General features: G+C 38.9%; 1 protein-coding gene across 3 annotated transcripts in view; it reads left to right on the plus strand.

Moving 5' to 3' along the window:
• Positions 1 to 22777, plus strand: part of LOC121317337 (CAP-Gly domain-containing linker protein 4-like) — a 56641-nt gene that overhangs the window by 17743 nt on the left and 16121 nt on the right. For all 3 annotated transcript variants that reach the window (XM_041253168.1, XM_041253169.1, XM_041253167.1), the window contains exons 5-9: positions 95 to 256; positions 1378 to 1496; positions 6738 to 6974; positions 12433 to 12568; positions 14389 to 14529. In XM_041253168.1, coding sequence (XP_041109102.1) covers positions 95 to 256; positions 1378 to 1496; positions 6738 to 6974; positions 12433 to 12568; positions 14389 to 14529 — 795 coding nt within the window. The remainder of the gene's footprint in view (positions 1 to 94; positions 257 to 1377; positions 1497 to 6737; positions 6975 to 12432; positions 12569 to 14388; positions 14530 to 22777) is intronic.

Raw genomic sequence — 22777 nt, forward strand, 5'->3', positions numbered from 1 at the left:
AAGACAGCTCGTGTATTTGCTAGCTACCATTCTGCTTTGTGAATCTGGTGCCAGCTGATGTGTGTGAGTGTATTTGCGTGTGTCTCTGTTTCAGGCGATGCAGAGACTGCTGCCAGCTTCGCTTCCCAGTTGCTCAGCATGGGGGCCGACCCCAGCCTGCGAAGTCGCTGGACCAACATGTGCGCCCTGCACTATGCTGCCTACTTCGACGTGCCGGAGCTCATCAGGGTTGTGCTCAAGGCATCAAGACCAGGGGGTGAGCGGAGCGCTGCGCTCTCAACAGGGGGAGGGTAATGGGGATAGAGGTGGTGTCGAGGGTAAATGCTAAACGGAGTACAGGGGTTGAATCTGTGTTCGTAGGTATATCACTGAAATTACCAGGTACCAGAAATTTGAGTAATCGGGTCTCTGACAAATCTGCTTGAACTGATCAGATTTATCATGTCCTGAATAAAGCTTACTTGAGTTTGTAGGTTTACTAATACTAATATAAGGAATTATTTGATAACTTCTGTATACTGTAATTGCATTTTTAGCTGGGATGTTTAAAAAAAAATGTCCGGAAATAAATACTTTACTTAAATGTAGTCTGTTACAGTATAGAAGGGTACAGATAGGGAGAGTTGGGGGCTGTATTACAGTATAGAGGGGCACAGGTTGGGGGAGAGTTGTGGTATAGAGGGGTACAGACTGACAGAGAATTGGGGGCTCTATTATAGTATAGAGGGGCACAGGATTGGGGGAGAGTTGTAATATAGAGGGGTATAGATTGGGGAGTTGTAGTATAGAGGGGTACAGACTGAGGGAGAGTTGTAGTATAGAGGGGTAAAGATTGGGGAGAGTTGTAGTATAGAGGGATACAGATAGGGAGAGTTGGGGGCTCTATTACACTATAGAGGGACACAGATTGGAGAGGGTTGTAGTATAGAGGGGTATAGGTAGGGAGAGTTGGGGGCTCTATTACAGTATAGAGGGTCACAGATTGGGGGAGAATTGTGGTATAGAGGGGTAGAGATTTTGGAGAGTTGTAGTGTAGAGGGATGCAGATAGGGAGAGTTGGGAGCCCTATTACAGTATAGAGGGACACAGATTGGAGAGGGTTGTAGTATAGAGGGGTACAGGTAGGGAGAGTTGGGGGCTCTTACAGTATAGAGGGGTACAGATTGGGGAGAGTTGTAGTATAGAGTGGTACAGCTAGAGAGAGCTGTAGTATAGAGGGGTACAGCTAGGGAGAGTTGTAGTATAGAGGGGTAGAGATTGGGAGAGAGTTGTTGTATGGAGGGGTACATACTGAGGAATTGTTTTAATTAAAGATACAGTGCACGGCGAAGCAGTGTGTCATGTACATCTTGCTCTTTGGTTTCTTTGATGTAACAGATGTTGATGCTACCTGCAGTGACTTTGATTTCGGCACAGCCCTGCACATCGCTGCGTCTAACTTGTGTTTACCAGCTGTGAAGTGTCTGCTTGAACATGGGGCCAATCCGGCCTTCAGGGTAATTATTTCTCTTGTTATTGCCTCGGCCAGCCCATGATCAGAAATACTGTATGTCATGGTGTTCTAGTAATATACAGCAGCTCTCCAAACTGATTTGAAGGTACTTTGTAGTAACCTATTCCTTTTACGGATCTTGTTCCTTCCGACAGGTGAGCTGCATGCAGAAAAGTGTATTAGTCAGAGCTAGTGTGTTTTTTCTTTTTGAAATTCCTCTGTTAAAATAACCTCATTAAGTCAAAATTTAGATCAAAGTTTAATTTCATTTTAAAATATTTGATGCTTTGTAAATAGTTTGTTTTAAATGATAGTATGCTTGGCAATAAAATGTATTTGTGTTGCATTTTGTGTCAATGAAAAAAAAGATCTGGTCACTTTTCATGACATAACATAAAGCCCTCACTATTAATATCTCTTTGTATTCAATTGGTACTGAAGGGCTGCCCATCCCATACTTTGTTATGGACATATTGATTACATTTTTCAAATTAAGTGGTGAATTATTATTATTATTATTATTATTATTATTATTATTATTATTTTAAGAACTGAACAACATTTTCAGACCAGAACAGATCCCCGGAGTGATTAATAGTCCTTCAGTGTTTTTACACTAAATGTAATTATCACATGAACTGCCTGATGTCCAGAATTTTATACAGTTTATACACAGGTCATCCTACTTTCCATCTGTGTTTTATTTTTGGAGGCGCTTGTGATACATCGTTTGTTTAAACAAAATATGTATGCTTCGATACTCATGGGTGCTTGAACTGCAGTGGTAATTAATGTTGGAGTATTTTAAAAAGTCAATTTTATTACAAAGTCCAAGGATTCTGTAATGAACACAGCAGGTGTAGTAGCCTGTCTCTAATAAGTTAATCTAGCTAGCTAGCTGGCAAAAGAAAATATAAGGCACTAGTTGTGAGGAGCACACCCATTGAAACTGCATACTTCTTACAGTGGCAGTGACTTAAATAATAGCCTTTTAATAAAAACAAATTAAATAATAATCTGGAGTAGAAAATTCTCCTTTATGATCATTAGAGGAGTGAAAACAGTTTGTACTGGAAGTAAGAGGAATGGATTTAGATGTGCGATTTAGCACACGTTTAGCATGTCACATTAAACTTTCAAGCTTGTATCTGGTCATCTAGAGTTACTTGAAAAAGACACCTTGCTTTTTTCTGCGGGTCTGATGTGAGTTTTCTTCTTAGTCTTGGAAAGTGAGACGTCACTTTTGACCAGTGCTGCAGAAGGAAATTGAAGGATGAAAGCAGACTAGCACAATTGGCAGTTAAAGTTGTATAAAACGAATTAACACTAACTTAGGGAGGTTTTGTGAAAAAAATAAGTTTATTACGATTAAGTAATGTTTATTGCATAGCATTGGCATAGTAGCTCTGCTCTTTTTTTTTTCTTTTTATCTTTAGAATTCTAGTTGAGTGCTTTTAGCTGCAGTGCCTTTGCCAGTTGTGTACACCAGGGGGCAGTGGAGAGTTGTGTATGATCTCCCTGGCTTCCACCACAGCACGCAAAGCACCCTTGTTATTTAGTCTGCTGTTTTAATAAAGTTAAGAGTAGGCGGGGAGGGTTTTAAAACCAAATTATCCTGTTACAAACTGCTCCTACATTTGGTCCTTTGTTCCTTGAAGGACTTTCAAACCCTCCTCACCTCCCAAGCTCTCACTGTTCTACTAGCAACCCACTGGCAATTATTTCTTTAACATTTTAATTCCACTGCGTTTTTTTTTTTTTTTAAACTTTTACCTTTACTGTTTACTCTGAGTGATCAAGCATATGATGTGCTGTTCTGTTGGAAATTATCCAAAGCACAGCTGCCATCCCTCATGAGCAATTCCATACGTATGCACTAACTACAACGAACATCTAGATAATGAGGAGAAAACAGTCTTCTAAGATGAAGTCAAGGATGTTATACTAGCAAGGGAAACTCCAAATAGGGCTGAGGTTGTTTATTTTAAACACTTTTTAAAATATATTACAGTTGAATGGTTTATTCTTTAGGTTTAAACATATAGGGATAACATATGTAACACTTGTGTTCTGTTGCTTCCTTCCAAAATGTAGTTATTATAATTTTTTTAATCTGCCTTTATCTGAACCACTCAGAATAATTGTAAACATCCAACAATAGACAGGAAATATTAAAAATCTAATTTAAAATTTAATTTGAAACAGTTTTCACTTTTAAATTAGAAATTGGATGGAGAACCGACACTGGTAACCTGAGGCAATGATTTTGGATGTCTAAAGGTGGATGCACCCAGAAAAGAAATGGCCTTGACCCCTTTATAAATGCTTCCTATAGTAAAATCACAGCAGTGTAATATATTATAGGGAAAGCATGGTAAAGCATATTAAAAAACATGGCAAACAAATGTAAACTATGGTAAACGCATAGTGTAAAGTTGTGAAAAGCATGGTGTCAAACTCGACATTATTTTCCTTTTAAGGGAAGACTCCCTTCACGTATCCAGACTTGGCTGTTTGACATTAAATAGCAACATGGCAGGGTTTAATTATCAGTTTTCTTAACTAATGTCATCTTATTGTTTATTAAATAGACAAGATTCATGAATCAGTGAATTTCAGGTCTGTGTGACATGTCTTGACTTAGGGCTTGTATAGGTGCAAAAAACCACCTAAATTATACAGTATTATACCTTTCTAAAACACTAAAGGTCTGAGGATTAGTAAGAAAACATTAGTAAGAAATGTTTTCACTCAATGATTAGGTATATCCTACGATTACCAAGTTTGAATGTAAAAAAAAAAAAAAAAAAAAAAAAAAAGTTACAAAATTCACTGAAATTCATTTTCCTTTAGAAATGCCCACATTAATGCAATTTAATGATCTCCTACCTAAAATATGTAACACGATCAGTGGTAGCCACAGCTCTCAGGAACTAGGAACAGATAGAATTTTATAAACATCATTCATATTTTTTTTAATTTTACACAGCTGTTTGACAGGTGAGCAAGCTCATCTACTTCTGATTATGTGAGAGATCTTCTCCTTCTGTCATCTCATCAACCTCTTTCAGCGCATCTTTATTGGCTTGGGGCTTTTGTGAAATGTGTTTTGATTGGAGAGTCACCCCTGAAATTTCTCTGAAATTGAGGAGATGCTGTGGCTTGTAGGACCACAAATAACCTGAAATGAGACTACAGTGAGTCAGCGTACATATCAGTAAAACGATTGATTGGAGCAGGATTTCAAATCTTCTGAAAAAGTCACCCTCTTGCATAGTCACATGATTGATGACATTTTGTCTGGAAACATGTTTCCTTGTGTAAGCTGGGCTTTAGTCTGTGGAACAGCAGTCATCACAACTCAAACAGCTGTTTCTCCAATTCTTTCACTTGAAGTGGTAAATTAGGCCAATCAACACCAATGAGCCTTGCGTCTGGAGAGCTCTGAATAATCTACTATAAAGTACAGTTCTGAAACTTCATTGACGTACTGTGGCAACCACAACTAAAGTGGGATATTTTCAGTTTTATTTTTTTATGCATGAGTTTGTAATGTTTGTTCACTGCTGCCACAACTGCCTAACAATAAACGTACTGTAATCACACATTTACCTGTCCACTGATAGAGTATGACATTTACTTTTTGATGGAGGTTTTTTTTTTTTTCTCACATCAGAACAAAATATCACTGTATTGTCCATCAACATGGTGTCATAGGCTTAGGACAGCAGTCATTTCACGGGTGCTTAATTGTCTCTTTAGGGACTCGGTTAGAAATATAACCGAGACGGAGATGTGCACCTCATACACTCAGGGGCATTTAAAACTGACAATTAAAACTGGAGGAGAGCAGGAACATTTCCCATGTATAAAGCGTGTTCACGAAACAACAGGAATGCACAAATAAATAAAGATGTATTTTCCATTTTCTTTCCTGTTTCAGGACCAGGGTTGGAGACTCCTGCTTTAGACCTTGCATTAAATAATTATAAAAATAAACAAATACATGAAAGGAATTAAATCAAATGCAATTGCACTTCACTGCATTGTGCTTGCTGAGGTGACTTCTTTAGGAACCTAAAACAGTGTTTTGAGTTATTCAGAGCCAGACTGGTTTGATGGTCTGTCTCTAAAATGCCATTCCAATCATGTTACAAATCCATTGTCTGTGCCCCAAAAGATTTTGTCATTTTTAAAGACCTCTGTCATTTGCACAGAGATGAATGTCATCCTTACTACAGTTTCGAGAAAGGTCATAAGAAAATACAATGTTTAAAAAAAAAAGGTACAGCATTAATCCTGAGGCATGCCCTTCAAGAGAGGCAGAGTGAAAAGTGAGTTTGTTGAAAAGCATGGCTTTGTCGTTTGAAGGATAAGATCTGAACCTGTCAATTGCTCAGTAGCGAGGTTGACACTTTCCTGGCATATGAATAGAATATCCAATTTTTAAAAAAAAAAAAAAAAAAAAAAAAACTCAAACATTACTGTAGCTGCTGCATATAGTGTCAATCCACACAAGGATGGCAAGTAAAATATATTTCTGGTGTGAATCAGTGGATTGGTATTGAATGGTAATTCTTCTACATCATACAATTTTAATTATAACTATTAAATAAATAAAAAAAACAAACTAGCAGGTTCAGGTTGTTTCTTTCACATATGAGCTGCAGTGCATTCATAATTAAGCTTAATTGGCCACAATTACATTTTCTTGTTATTTAGGAACTAAGTGAAACATTTCAAAACTGCAGGATTGTGGATCTCTATAATGCAGCGACTTGGCATATTCAGCCACCGCTGTTTATTTTGCATGCAATGATATACGTAGCTACAGAAGTGTGCGTCTTTACATACCATAAAATTGCTACTGTGCTGCATTGAAAAACAAAAAAGCAACTCCTAGAAATAAAGGATTACTATATATCCCAGTAGCTCTTCCATTCTGAGTGCAGGCTATCGTTCCATAAAAAACATTTTAGGTCTGCTTTTCAGTCACAGGTGCCTTTAACTGTAAATGTGAACAGGGTTGCAGACCTAAATATTTGGCATTCCTGAGGTAGCCCTGCGCTGACCCAGTAGTGTGAACAGGGTTTTACTAATTTATGCTACAATTTAATCTCCTCTTATAACATGTTTACCTTTCCTCGCCAAAGCATATATAGCATCATATAGCATCCCCTCTTGGTATTGATAAGAAAGTGTGCTAAAGATTGAAGTAATTTGACCTCCTCTCTGCTCCCTCCAGAATGACAGCGGGCAGACCCCTGTGGACGTGGTGCCAGACCCCCTCGAAATTCCCCTGGAGATGGCGGACGCTGCGGCAGTTGCCAAGGAGATAAGGCAGCTGCTGCTGGATGCGGTGCCCCTGGCCTGCGACATCACCAGGGCCATGCTGCCCAACTACAGCAATGTCTTGGGCAAGACCCTCCTCAGCTCCCTGGGCTTCAGACTGGGTGATCGTGTCATCATTGCGGGGCAGAAGGTACTGTGCCCAAACGTTGCATACTTCAAAACTAAAACAAAGCAAAACCTGATTTAGAATGATCAAACCCTCCAACAGTCCATCCGTTTTGTTTTGTCAAAAAATAATGTTTTTAAAAATTCCTGGGGTTGAATCTTCCTCAAATTCAGTAAATGTAAATACATGCTGGTCCCCGCAACCGCTACTTTGTGTAGCAAAATAATCTATCCATTTCAAAGCAATTTATTGCACTCACTGAGTCGCAAACTTCGTTCAATGTACATATAAGAACACCAGAATGCGAAGACGAGGTGTGTGGGAAGCAATTTGAAAAGAAACATGATTGGAGAGTGTGCAGGATGTTACATACCACTTCTGGTGGGCTGTGATGTGCAAATTAAACAGGACTGGTGGCACACAGTCGATTTAGATTTATAGCATTTTTGGTTAACTATGACTGCATCAAGAACAGACTGTACACATTCAGCCTGATTTTCAGAAGGCACATTTTCAGGGAGATAATAGAGATTTCAGTACATTTGCCCTGTAAGTTTTTTGCCATCTAATTATACGTCTTTATTTTCAACATGGGCAGGTTCATTTCTTATACTTGCAAAGCCTTTTGCGACTTCTGCTTATGACTGATTCAACTGAAATGGCAATTGATTTTCCAGCTCTTAACAAGCCAATTTGTCACATTTCCATAGTCTGAACTTCCATTTAACTGGAAAACAACAAGGAAACGCACATGTCAAGGTACAAATGTATATCTTATTTTTGTTTCATATTAACTTCTGTTACTATATGCAGCTAACCGCTGCAAAAATCTATGGAAATAGGTCTGTTCTTATATCCCTGGCAACACTGTAGCACATTTCATATCATTGAAAATGAAAAGTACTGAAACTGTGGTTTTATTGGATTTTGTTTATTTTAATTTAGTCATTCCAACAGAGTAGTGCAATGCAGTGCACTACTTTTATTGTAAAGAATAGCAAGGGATGGTTAAGCATGTGAATAAGCATGGCAAACCAGGGTACACTGGTAAATGCACAGTAGTGTATAACCATGGGTAAAGCATGGTAAAACTGCACAAATACTGTGGAAAACTACCGTGGTAAACCTCTATAAGAGCATGCTGCAGATAGAAAAACAAAGGTATCAATATCATGAAAAAGTACATTACCAGGGCCTACAACCACTGTATAATACACATGTAAAAAAGCACATTTGACAGACAGATGCCTCCAAATCCAAAAACCCCCAATTAGTTGTGCTAAAGTATATCTTTGGAAAGTTTTTTCACAAAGCATCTCTATAGATATATGTACTGGAAAACTCTCAGAAAATGGACGTACAGATTTCTCAGCAATATCCCCAGTGTAGGATGAAACTTTTTTTTTTATGTTTTACTAGAATAGAATTCCAGGGGGTTCTAATTACTTCCCCGTGCCTTTTTATTTTGTGCTTATACTTCGTGCAACTGGTATTGATTTTGGCAGTGTTCGTGCCTTGGAGCACAGTTACCTCTGGGGCCAGATGATTACTTGTTTCAAACCTTGAGAAGGAAAACCTGCCCTTGTTGCATTAGTAGAGCAATGTATCTGATGAAAAAATCAATACATAATTTATAAAGATATGAAGAAAAGGCTTGCTCCATCATTCAGAACAAGTGTAATTTATGGAGCTCTTGTGCAGTGAACTATATGCTCTGACTCCCTAATATGCTCCAACTATTCTCTTCACCAGGGCCTGACTGGTCCACCAAGCACAAGGATCTGTCCAGTGAAATCTCAGTTTCATAATCAATTCCTCAGACTAAACGTTTCATCCCCTGTATTCTGTTTCATCGCAGTGCTGTTTGCGCACTCTGATTCCTGTGTGTCCCCGTTTTGAGAAAAGCCAATCCTCTGTTTTAATTCTCACCAAGGAGAAGCTGTGCATGCTTTTGTAGCCTGAGTCTAGACTTGTAATCCCACCGCTTAGTCCAATTGTTTCCAATCAAGAGAGAGTTTCACCATTTTGTCTCTGCTGCTCAGCTTTGTTTTTAAAACAACAAGAGAATTTATGAAGGGGATATTTAAGTTAATGGCAAAGAGAACCACAAGTGCAAGTACAATTATAAATAGGCATTACTACCAAATGAATATTTAGTTTTTATTTTTATATTGATTTTGTGATATGAGCATGCATTTCTGGGGGGAAAAAAGCAGGATTCCAGGAAGTACCCTGCTCCATGTGCAGAAGTATTTTAGTCTTTGGCTCATCCAGTTAAAGCGCTGTTGCTGGGAGTGCAGGATGAGCCATACAGCTTGGATGGCACAAGTTTGCATCCGGGCTGTGCAAAGAGGCCAAACTTTTCTGGGGACTACAAAGTGGGTGTCACATAGGCAGTGTCGCTCCCGGGGTGGGGGATGGGAAAACATCAGGGATTGCTTCTACTCATTGCGCAACAGCGAACCTTACTGACCAGACACCGAGCACATTCAGAACGGATGAAAAGCAGAGCCGATCTCTCTTGCTTGGCAAGGTGATTCTGGTTTTAGGCTTGTGAGTTTGGAGGACACTCACTCGGCCTCAGAACGTCTGTGCTATGTGGGGACTTGCTGCGCTGAGGAGAAAAAGCATAACTGGACATTCCAAATTTGGGGGGGGGGGGGGGGGGGGGGGGGATAAATAAAAAATAATAATTGGTCATTCGAAATTAAAAAAATAAGTATTTCAGTCTTTACTTGTGTACTGTATTCCCACCTAATCTTTTACATACTTCTGCATATGTATCTCTTTATACCTGGGGATATAAAGAGATGCCTTCCTGTTTGTCTTTATGAACATGTATTAGTCACACTTGCATTTTTGTACATACTTTAAAGCCCTGTGAAAATCGCAGAAATTTTCTTTAAAATTCACAGCAGTGTCATGGGTAAAGTATCGTATTTTGCGGAATGTGCACTGAACAGTTTTAGTTACAGATTTTGTGTACAGATTTTTAAATGCACTGACATCAAAATCAACGTCAAAGTTATTCAGGCACTTTACAATAGCTTATGAAATGGTGTTGCAATTAACAGCATGTACATAAAGTGTATCTGCAAGGACAGCTTTCAGTTCCAGTATGTCAGATGGATGTTCACCTTAGGTCTTGCAAAACAAATACAATGTGTAACCCATACTGATCTTGTGCATCAGTCGACTCGTCAGAGACCACTGACAAGAAACCAGATTGCTTGTGATGCTCAGCAACTTTAGGTAAGTGTTCACGGCTCAGCTGGGATGATGCAGGAATCACACCACCATTTGCTACACTGAGTCTGGAGAATTTATGTAACTTTTGGTTGTCAAATTTTTCAAGAGGGATATTTGCGCAAATAGACGCCTCTGTCAGGTCAAAATGTAATGTGTTTTGTGCTTCACGGTTTTCAGTGGACTTTTGGAACATGGAAGTCACTGTGTTTGCTTTCTTTGCAAGTAAAGCAGTCACAGTACTGCTCTGAATTTCCGCCTGTCTCTTTCGGTGAATACTTTGAATCTAAATGCCAATCAACAGCCGACTCTCGGTAGTGATCTACAGTAACGTTACACAGTTTACCTCCATTGTTGTGCAAATCTGCTGCTGGATGGCTGCTTTTTGTGATCTGCTGCAGATACATCTTTTGCCTTTTTAGAGAGACTCCAATTTTATATAAAAAAAAGATTCATTCATCTGAATAAGGATGTTTGGCATGAGCAATATTCTATGATTGGGGCTCTTTGTTTTAGGTTTTTCTATTTGATCACATGATGTGCCTTTTTTTTTGGAGCTGACTCCGTTCAATGAAACTCTTAGAAAAGTGTTGATTGTGAAACAAGTTTTATTTTAGTTTTTTCTCCCGTAACTCGATTGAGACTGTGATTCCTGTTTCATTGATAATATAAAAAAAGTCAAATTTAATTCATTTTTCATTCAAACCAAATGCAAACAGCAAGTTATATTGATTTAATTAAATTGTAATTAAGTGGAAACTATTATTTGGTAAACTATTGGTGCTAGACTAGAGAATACATGTTTAAATGTTATATTGCAGGCTTAAAATTAATATTTCATTTACATGTCTTATGTCTCCTCATGAGCAGGCACTGTAACCCCTTTCAAAATAAGTATAGCTTGTCATCTCCAGAGCTCTCAAAAGACTCCTTACAAAAATGTCTTTTTAGTGTGGTGTTTTAGGTGAAATCAGGGCAGTTATTGTAATTTGCTTCATAGTAACTGAATGTGTTATATTTTAAGTGCATAATACATACAGTATAAACATAAATAATGGAAAAACACCAAAGTGCTGCGTTTAAAGTTGAATACACTGTAGATCTGCAGTACAATAAAAACGAGGTACAAACTGCAAGCTGTGCAATGTTCTCCCTTGTGTGTGTTGCTGCCATCAAGAGATAACAGCTACTGTACTACATAGAGTAAGCACAAGCTTCTGTTATAATGTTAAAAAAAAAAAGTTTAACAGTGCTAGTATTTAAAATGTCTTGCTCGCCAACATTTCATGTTTTACAATATGTGTCTTATGGTTCTTGGACATATAAAAATTGTGGTATGCGGCTCAAGGTTCAGGAAGTTTGGCCACCCCTGATATAGACACTGTTAGGGCAGGTTTCATTTTTTGAGAGCAAAGTCATTTACAGTCCAGTTGAAACAGGTGGATTAGATGGTCAGTTACCATTAATCCATTAGGCATTTTCTGGCTAACATTTGCTCAGAGGAAAGGTAGGCTATTATTCATATAGACAACATTTTCAATTGAACAACATATCCATTGTCACATCAACCCTGCAAACTCATGATAATGTCTGCTGTCATTGTCTCTGCCAGATCGCCCAGATTAACAGAACACTATTACTGAAATTGCACATTTTAAGATTACATTAAATGATATGGATTAGAGCTGATACGATTAGCAAATCTCTCGCAGATACTTACTTTGCGAGTGACATGATGTGGGATTTATGACACTTGCGCCCAATGAGCGAATGGGTTGAATACACTTGTGTCAGTAATTGCCTGATTGTTAGACTTTCAGAAGCGTGCTAAAGTTTGTGACCTGTAAGAGCTCTTGGGAGACGGTGATCATTGAAATTGTTCAGAACAAAATTGACTGCTGTTTTCAGAGGCTGCGTTCTGGAAAATGATATATCTATATCTATCTGTCTGTCTATCTGTCTATCTATCTATCTATCTGTCTATCTCACACTATTATATTTTTTTTAATGCACTCTAGTTTTGAAGAGCAGGCAATCTGTTCGGTCACAGTGTCAACTGAAAATTTCAGAAATTATCCTGCAAACCTTTAACACCCCCTTTTGAGCAAATGAGCATTTCAGATATGTGGCTTCATTTCCATAGTTGTGTGTATTCCATCTGTTTAACTGGTCTGTCTCCATTGCTGTAAACCTGACTGCCCATTGTTTGTTTGTTTTGTCCCTTTTTTTTCTGCAGATTGGCACTTTGCGGTTTTGCGGCACCACCGAGTTTGCCAGTGGCCAGTGGGCGGGGATAGAGCTGGACGAACCGGAGGGCAAAAACAACGGGGGTGTCGGGGGGGTGCAGTACTTCAGCTGTCCTCCCAAATACGGTATGACCTGTCCAATGCCTCATGTGAAGGTGCCTGTGCCAGGGCTCCAGACAGTGACTAAAATGGTTGCCAAGGCGACTAAAAAAAAAGTTTTAGAAACTATTCTTTTTGTTTTTTTGGTGTCTGTAAAAGAAAAATTGCTGCTTCTACCTTTAAAAACAGGCTGTCAATATTCTATCTGCAAAGAAAAGTGTGTCAGCATATCACAGTAACCATCTGATCAAATACAATTGCCTGGAAGTCCAGAAGTGCTGTATTAACACCAGCAGAATACATTAACTCCTCGTGGAACAGTTGTGAAGGGCTAGAGTACAGTATTCTTTGTGAATTCTAACATGTTGTCTTTCCCCAGTCATATTTAGGATACCTGAAAAGTCAATGTGAACAGATTTCTATCGTTTGTGGCATTTTCTTTAACAGCTGCATCTTTCCCGGATATAGATTTGTTACATTGTTTACCTTCAGGAGTGTCATAAATAAGCTCAAGTCCATCTGTGTGCAATAAAAGGGGTTCACATGATTTCACATTAAATACATCTGTCTCTGTAAGGTCCCACAGTTGGTTAGTGCATTCAAAGCAAAGATACTACCATGAAGACCAAGGAGCTTTCACAACAAAGTTGTGGAAAGGCACAGATCAGAGGAGGGGTGTAAAGATTTCAGAGGCATTGAATATCCCTTGGAGCACAGTCAAGTCGATGATTAAGAAGTGAAAGGTATACGGCACCACCCAGAATCTGCTTAGAGCAGGCCGTCCTCCCAAACTGAACAGCCGGGAAAGAAGGGCATTGGTCCGAGAAGCCACAAAGAGGCCAATGACAACTCTGAAAGACCTACAGCGTTCCATGGCTGAGATGGAGTGGCTTAAAAACAAGAAAGTGAATGTCCTAGAGTGGCCCAGTCAAAGCCCTGACTTGAATCCGATTGAGAATCTGTGGCAAGACTTGAAGATTGCTGTCCACCAACGATCCCCGTCCAACTTGACAGAGTTTAAACAAATTTGTCAAGAAGAATGGGCGAATATTGCATATCCAGATGTGCAAACCTGGTAGAGACTTACCCCAAAAGACTCACAGCTCTAATTGCTGCCAAAGGTTGTTCAACCAAGTATTGACTCGGGGTGGGGGGGTGGAGAATGCTTATCTAACCAAGACATTTCAGGTTTTTTATTTTTCATGAACTGTTGTTTCACAATAAAAATACTCTTACCTCTTCAAAGTGTTGAGTAGGTTATATAAATCAAAGGAAAAAATCCCATTTAAATGCATCAAGATTTCAGGTTGTAACACAACAAACTGTGAAAACGTCCAAGGGGGGGGTGAACACTTACTATAGGCACTGTACATAGATTCAGAAAATTGAGGTAAGAAACAAGCGAGCACAAACATTGTTACTGTTTTAGTATCACTTTAGTGACTTAGCAATTTTTTGTATTTTAAGTAGTTGAATATGGTAGCAGTCAACTTGCTCCTAAAGTGGCAAACAGTAATTGGATTTGGTGACCAATTTTTTTTGGCCTAGGAGCCATTGGCTCCCAAGGCAAAACATTTATCTGTGACCCTGGCCTGTGCTGCTGTGTGCCTCACAGTTATACATATAATAAAAGCAGGGAGTGTCCGGGTAATCCAAATCACAACTGTGAAATTGTTCTAACCATATATCAAGTGTTAAAATAAAAATACATGTTTACTTTAACGTGTTGCTTGCAGAATTGGACAATTAAGCAAGATTTATGGAATTGTCAGCTACAGTTACTTTTAAATGTGAAGTGGTCTTAAAGCAAGCTTTTACTGTACAGCTAACTAGTGTGCACTTTGCAGGTATCTTCGCCCCTCTGTCTAAGATCAGCAAGGTTTCGGATCACAGGAAGATAACAGCAAAAAGCTCCACAGTGAGATCTTCCACCCCCATCCGGTCACAGAAGATCGACCTGTCCCACGTTACCTCCAAGATAAACACAGGTAGGGCATGAGGAGAGACACTTAATCTTTTAAGTTTAACAGTTCTGCTTCAGCAAGGAGTTGTAACTGAGCACCACCCTTAATGATGACAGTGGTATATCCTGTCACGGCAGTTAGTAGTAGTGCTTAAAGCCTACATGTGCTGCATGATCAAGGTAAATCTCCACTTAATTTCCAACTGTGTCCTATGGTCCTGGAAAGGTAGAGGATAAGGTCCTGAGACTTATTGTGGCCCTGGAGAGTCCAAATGAAGAGAATCCCAGGATTTAAATGAATGAAGATAGGCTGAAAGACCTGGGTCTGTTTAGCCTAGAACAAAAAAATTAGGAAAGACATTTTTGAAGTCTTTTAAAATCTTAGTTGACATGGTTTACCCGAAGCAATACTTTAAGCACAGCACAGAAGCCAGAACCAGAGGACACAGTTGGAAATTAAGTGGCAATAGACTTTAGATACAGGGAGGAACACACTTCTTCATACAGAGGTGTGAGTGTGTGGAATAGGTCATATTGTTGAGGCTGAATCACGTGGATCCTTTAAAATGCATGTGGACGCAGTTTGGAATTGAATCGGGTGACAGGAACTGGACAAACAGATGGCGGTGAATGGCCTCCTTTTTGTTCTTTTAATTGTTATATGTTCTTCTGTTCTTTTTATACCTATACTTTTAATTGTTTACATCCAAATATGCAGCACAGTCAATAGTTTGCATGTTGTATTATGATCAATATGTTTTTGGCAAACTTTTCTAAATGTTGTGACTGGTTATTTTGGTGTTCCAGTGCTCCCCCTTTATAAGGTGGACCTTTTATACTGCCAAACCCGTTATAATGTGGCATGGTCGTGGCGTTCGTGTGCCCCTTAATGCCATTCCATTCCACCAGCACTTTCATTCTCACAAGTACCATGGTCTTGTACCTATGGTCCATGCAATATATATACAGTGGCTTGCAAAAGTATTCAGACCTGACCAATTCTCTCATATTACCGAATTACAGATGGTACATTGAAATTTCATTCTGTTTGATATTTTATTTTTAAACACTGAAACTCAGAATCAATTATTGTAAGGTGACATTGGTTTTATGTTGGGAAATATTTTTAAGAAAAATAAAAAACTGAAATATCTTGCTTGCATAAGTATTCAACCCCTGTGCTGTGGAAGCTCCCAGTTTGCACCGATGAAAGAAATTGCCCTAACGAGGACACGGTTACCTTACCATTGGCCTCCACCTGTGAACCATTAAAATTGCTGTCACATTTTCTGGATAAAAACCCCACTGTTGAAGGATCATTGGTAAGGCTGTGAATCTGAAGGAAAATAAAGACCAAAGAGCATTCTACAGAAGTTAGAGAGAAAGTAATACAAATGCATAGATTAGGGAAAGTGTACAAAATAATATCCAAGTGTTTGGATATCCCAGTGAGCACAGTTGGATCAATAATCAGGAAGTGGAAGCTGCATCACACCACCCAGGCACTGCCAAGAAAAGGCCGTCCCTCAAAACTCAGCATTCAAACAAGAAGGAGACTTGTGAGAGAAGCCACAGAGAGGTCAACAATCACTTTGAAGGAGCTACAGAGTTAAGTGGCTGGGAGTGAAGTAATGGTGCACCAGTCAACCATATCAAGAGCTCTGCATAACACTGGCCTGTATGGGAGGGTGGCAAGAAAGAAGCCGTTACTCAAAAACTACCATCTGAAAGCACGTCTAGAGTTTGCCAGAAAGCATGCGAGTGACCCAGCTGTGATGTGGGGGAAAAGGTTTTCTGGTCAGATGAGACAAAGATAAAGCTTTTTGGCCAAAACTCAAAGCGCTATGTGTGGCGCAAACCTAACACTGCCCAGGCCTCAAGACACACTATCCCTACAGTGAAGTATGGTGGTGGCAGCGTCATGCTGTGGGGATGCTTCTCATCAGCAGGGACTGGGCATCTTGTTACAATTGAGGGAAGAATGGATGGAGCAAAATACAGGAAAATACTGCAAGAGAATCTGCAAGTTACAGTAAGGTGTGAGACTTTTTATATCGCTTATTGCTTGACTCGCACACACTCATTTTTCATAAAAACAAAAACAGTTCCTTTCATGGAATGATTTATACATTTGGTATTTTGTATCTTACCAAATATCTTGGTACATTTCTTTTTTATAAAGACAGTCAGAATTAAAAAAAAAAAAAAAAGTTGTACACTGTGTTATACTACAACATACTAAGATCTCTTATTTGCTCAATGACGAGGTGCTGTAGTTTGTTGAAACATTTTAATGTATAAAATTAAATAAATACTTGTTTAGCTGATGGTAAATAGAATTGGGGAAATGATTGGTTAAAACACAAACGTACCACAGGTTATGTATAGCAAAAAAATATATATTTTAATACTAAAACGTGTTATTGGATTTAATCACTTCTAGTGATTATTACACATGTAGAGTTTGTAAAAAAGATTTCTTTACTTACCTAAGAAAATTGAAATATTGTTATAACTTGTTTAAACAAAACTATGGCGATATAAGTAATAAGTAAATAAGTAGGCTATCCTGCTGCAGTCGCGGGTGTGTTCTAATTTTTATTGAGACATTGATTTTGCTCTTATGGCACAGATTTCCACAGTGCTGCACAGAATCGCAGAGATGCGCTGTAGACGTCACTGATCAGCTACAGAAATCTGTGCAGATTCTGCATAGCCCAGCGCAGCTTTGAAATGTTACTGCGGGAGGATGGCTGCGGCTGTGAACCAAAGGGCAGATGCAAAGATCACGAGTGACCTGTTCATCGTAATAATTTTAAATGAGTTTAGGGGTGTATTTAAATAAATAAGATAACATCAAGTGCACAGATTTTTGCTTTTTGATTCAACAAAAGTGCTTTTTATTTCCAGATTAGATTTTGCCATGTACTTGCAAACACTGTGTGAACTTAATTGCTGAATAGAGTATCAGAGGTTGTGAGAAATATCTTTGATTTAACAGTTATTTGTTTTTTTTTTTTTTAGTACATTTTGATTTTAGAATTAAAATGCCATCTCCAAAGCAGAGGCTAAAGTGTGATTACTGCAAATAAATAAATGAGATGGGATGAGCTTGCTAATCACAAACATGAAAGCAAGCATCGACCTTTCATTGTTTACGAAACTCATTAATGGATTTTAGGCCAGATTCATAAAACTGTTATCAGGATAGTGGGTGTATTAAATGTGTTATGTACTGTATTCTATATAGCTATTCCATCAGTAGCATTGAAGTATATTTAAATATACAGCCCACCTACTTAATATCAGTTCAAAAGGACTGAGCAGAAATCATGACAATAAGCGAAGTTGGTATTATCCTAACAAACCAACTTCTTGTACTTTCCTTTTCAAATTATTGTTAGTAGTAGAAGCCACTTGAGTTGTAATAGGCACTCAGTCACACAGTGCACACCACAGTTCAGGTGCCCAGTGAGCTCAAAGCCAGACACTAGGGCTGGCCTTTGTCTTCCAGTGGTCAGTAGCTTGCTGACATCGAATTCCTAGGTGAAAAGGGAAGCTAGCTTCGTGGTGGGATTTCAGGACGATCATTGAACCTTAGGGTCTCCTGAGCCGTCTGGCGAATTGTTGCAGTGAGGGGAAAAGCAAATGGACATTCCAAAAAATGGGAGAAAATCGGGGAAAAAATAATAATTGGATACACTAAATAAAAAAAGAAAAAAAAAGTACATTACATTCCTGTTTAAGAATCTTTGAGATCGCTGACAGATGTGAAGAAAGTTTTGTAAGCAATTATGTCTTGGATAGAGCAATTATTTCAGCCTTTTAGTTTCCGAGACTTTTTCATTTTTTAATACGCAATGGTCAAAAAAACCCCAAAAAACACTGAACACACACTTCTGATATCCACAAGTCAAGCTGGGTGATCCTGTGACCATAAGGCTGTTGAGTGCAATGGCTACAGAATAAGTTAAAACAAAACGTACAGTAGTAATAGCATAGTAAGTACTAGCAGGACACAGTCAATTGCATTGTTTTAAAATAATTGTTTCTTTTATATTCGTAACAAGTTTCAAATCTATAAACTGAAGAGTTTTTATTGTTATTTTTTGCACACCTAATTGATTCTCTTATCAGATTCAATGTGAAATAGAAATATTAAGCCTAACCTATACATTTTGTAAATGTACAGTATAATTATTAGGTTTGGTTAAATAGCCATAATAATTCCATTCTTGTAGTTACAGTATGTGAGTATTATTTATTTTAATTACTGCGCCTCATCACCCCATGTCTGCAAGAACATGTGCTAGAGAATGCGTCTTTCACTGGATTGCACTTGTTGGCAAAGGTGCAGTAAATTGCATTGCATCTCCTGAACAGATTGCCAACCCTCCAGCTGCTGTATATAAATAAATAAAATCAGAAATGCCAGAGCAGTTCATCAAAGCTAGGCCTGGAGACGACATCTCTTGACAAATCTTGTAAAGTTGCTAACCTCAGAGGATGAGAAAAAATAATCATGTTTATAGGACATTTAAAATAGACAGCCTTTCTTATTTCACTGCCATAGTGCTAAACTGCTTTTGTATTTCAACTCCCTAATTTTCCTACATTTGGTATCTGCCACTAACCCAGTTCATATAACCTAGGGGGAAGGGGAGGAAATTTCCATTCAAGGACAAAAGAAATCAGGAATCCTCTCACGAGTATTGTAAAGTTTCTTCTTTTTTCAATGTAATGAAGAAATCTGATTTCTGTATAGTTAGACAAGTGTAGTTTGTTTCCCCCACATGTATTCTGATGCACAATGAAATAGTAGCAGTCTGAGTTTTGCAGCAATAGCTCATTGGGTACATACATAATACATACATTTTAAACAGTGAGCAGATAGGTTTGTTGATTGTTTTAGTAGTATTGTTCGTGATTCATGAAAGACATGATTTTAATTAACGCAAGAACAACAAAAGATGTGACCATGCCCTACTTGAGTAACGAAGATTGCCTGGTTGCAGACGGCCTGTCTGTGTGAGAGAAGTTGCCCGGGGAATGAGATGTTCTGCTTCAACAATCAGCAGACTAGTCCAGAGAAACCAGGAAACCTGCTCTGTGAGGGACAGGCCACGTCCTGGAAGGCAGAGGGTCGTTATGCTGACTTGCGTTGCAAGCCAACCGATGGGATGGTGGTGGTGTGATGGTGTCAGGAGAAATCTCCTTTAACACAGGAACGTATTTGGTGGAGGTTGAGGGCAACCTTACTGCTCAGAGATGCATTGACAAAGTCCTTGAGGCAGTTTTTCCATTCTTGCAAGCCAATCCAGAAGTGTCAATTTTCCAGCAGGACAGTGCAAGACCACACAGTGCTAGGATTACAATTGCACGACTTCAAGAAAACAATGCTGAGGTCTTGCCCTGGCCAGCTTTTCCTCCTCACCTCAGTCGAATAAACATCTGTGGGACCCAGTCACCAGTGCCATCCACAGGAGACAACCGAGATCAGCCAACCTTCACCAGCTGCAGCTGCACAGGAAGAGTGGCGGAACATCCCACAACAGTCTATCCAGAGGCTGATCAAGTTTATGCGTCAGCGCTGCCAGGATTGTGTTAATGCTCAGGGAGGTCATACCCAATACTAACTTTGTAATGTTTTCATTTTGACAGTGTGTCACGTTTTTTACAGAAAACTTGTCGTGATCTGTATTTTTGTTCACATTTTCTGTGATTTTTTGTTTGATATGTATGCTTAAACTATTTGATAAAATCCATTAGACCTGAGTGTTGCGTTTCTTTTGTGCATCAGTGTATAAGTAATTTGTGAACTATCTGTGTTATACCACAACATTTTAGGGATTGCCTAGATGGGAGACCTTCAAACCAGCAGTGCTGCATTGAGTATGGCTGTGGATCACTTTACTGCTAATAATACAGTAATTTAGAAAATACGGAAATTGCAAACGAAGATTGAGGAGCAGACCGGTCTTACGTCAGGCTGTTTTTTTGTATTTCATTGCAAACATATACTGACTGAATTGCATTGGGGTTTATTAAAACAGTGTTGAGTGTTGTTACCTGCACATTCCCAGAATGTCAGATGATCAGCATTGTTTTGCACTGTGGAAGTATTGAGCAACAGATTAACTTTGTAATGTATTAAAATTAGCCATGAATGCTGCATGTGAAAATGACTTATTACTGGTATGGCCTTATCTCCTTTCTTATGTAAAGTATATGTTCATATGAGACATTAAACCAAAGTCCCGGCTACATGCTTTTTTTTTTTTCTTTTTGTAGCCTGCAGCCATAAAGCAGCAGATAACTGATTTTGATAGCCTGTTGGCCTGTTCTTTTTCAGGGTGAGCTGGGCGGCTATTAGTGAGGGCTGTGTGACAATCGCTTCAGAGGTTGGGCAACGGCAGTCTCTTAATACTCTGCTTAGAGTCCTTTTAATTACACATATTAAGACGATAACATCTGAGTCTATTATGGCTTTGTGTAGACAGTTGTATGAACCTAGGGTGATTCATACTAATACGCACTTACTGACGTACAAATTCATCAGTGACCATTTAAACTCTCCTTCACCTACTCTCCTGTCATAGGACCTGTCCAGTCTTTTCTCTCACTAATGTTCCCCTCCTTTATTTAAAAAGTGCACCCAGTCTTCAAACGTATATGTATAGCTATTGATGGGTAATTTGTTCTCAAATGGTTAGATACACAAAGCAACTGGCCTCATGACTCCCTTGATTGATGATACAGTGACAACAATACAAAATGCTGAAAACACTACCATGTAACTAAAAGAAACCTGAATCTTGTTTTATACACCTCTGGTTCTCTCTAGATTTGTATTGCCACCTTTACTGACTCATAAATCCCTTTATTAGGAAAACACCAGAATTCCCATGGAGTAGAGTTTATACCCCATATCGAAATTATTTATGTCCCTGCTACTGAGACTTGTCAGACTGAAGGTATGAGTGGTATTATTGTTTGCCACTGGGTAGCTGTAGAATTGTGGAAATGACTAAGCCTCGTTGGTCATGAATTTAATTTGAGTGCAAGTTAGGGCTCCTTTCTGTAACTTTAAAATGACAGTGTGTTATGCTGAGTTTGAGATAATGGGGAGATTGTGTTATTATACTGCTTTTTCTTCTTTTCTGCTCAGTATCAATCAGCACATCACTGATGTTGTCTTTTGTGCTAGTGGGCCCATTAGCACGAATGTTTTCCTGCGTGACTAAGTCCCCATGATGGGAGGCAAAAGCGGAAAGATGGCACATAGTGTGTGTATTTCTTCTTTTCAGTAAAGCCGGCACTCTCCTTTTGAGAATGCAAGGATTAATAATATGGTGCGGTGTAACTTTGAAAGAACTATGGTTCTTGCAAGCAAGCAGCAGCAGCAGTCAGGTAACTCTTTTCCCTCTGCAATGTCAGTAGTATTAAGCTGTTTCTTATTCATTTAGCACCCCTATTTCTCTAGGTCAAGTTGGATCATACTAGAAAGATGAACCTTTTTGTAATCATCATTTTACAAAGCTGCCTCACCGTTAAAGCCCCATAGGCTAGTGACTTTCTTTTTTCATAACTTTACAAATATTATCATGTCCTATGTGTTGGTGAACTCGACATTGACATCTGACCAAATAAAGATGCCTTATGGAGGTCATGTGACTTATTTTTTTATGTTTCTGCTGTATAGAGTACATCTATGATTATGTAATCTGTAATAGGTGAAACTGCAGTGCTATGTTTAGCAAACCTTCAGGCTTTAAGGAAGTACTGAATGCCACAGCTCCTCTCCTCTTGAGAGAAACTTTCACTGTTCTGCATCTGGATCAAACTCTGGCAGCCCAGGTGTTCAGCACGACCCAAGGCCATGGGACTTCATTGTTGCTACAAGAAGGCTGGGGTGTGTTGCAGATTTAGCCAAGTTGTAACCATGCTAAGTTAGAGACAGTGGTTTATGTGTTTTGTGTATTAACTGTCAACTTTTCCTATGATTTACTAATTCAATCATTGGACAGTGACTCGATGTAAACAGAAGGATGCATGGATGTGGAGTTTAGTCTTTCCAGTCCATCTTCCTGACTGCCAAGCCCTGAAGATTTGGCAATTGACAGCCGCTTTATTTTTAATGAAGCCATTGATGACTGACTGACTGATATTTTGCACTCATTATTGCGGTAGGTGAAAAGTTCATTTTACGTGACAAAAAAAGTCGGAAAAAGTTGCCTCACTGGGTTTAACAATTAATAGAATAGATATTGTGA

This window comes from Polyodon spathula, chromosome 6 (assembly GCF_017654505.1).
Source record: "Polyodon spathula isolate WHYD16114869_AA chromosome 6, ASM1765450v1, whole genome shotgun sequence".
Lineage (NCBI taxonomy): Eukaryota > Metazoa > Chordata > Actinopteri > Acipenseriformes > Polyodontidae > Polyodon > Polyodon spathula.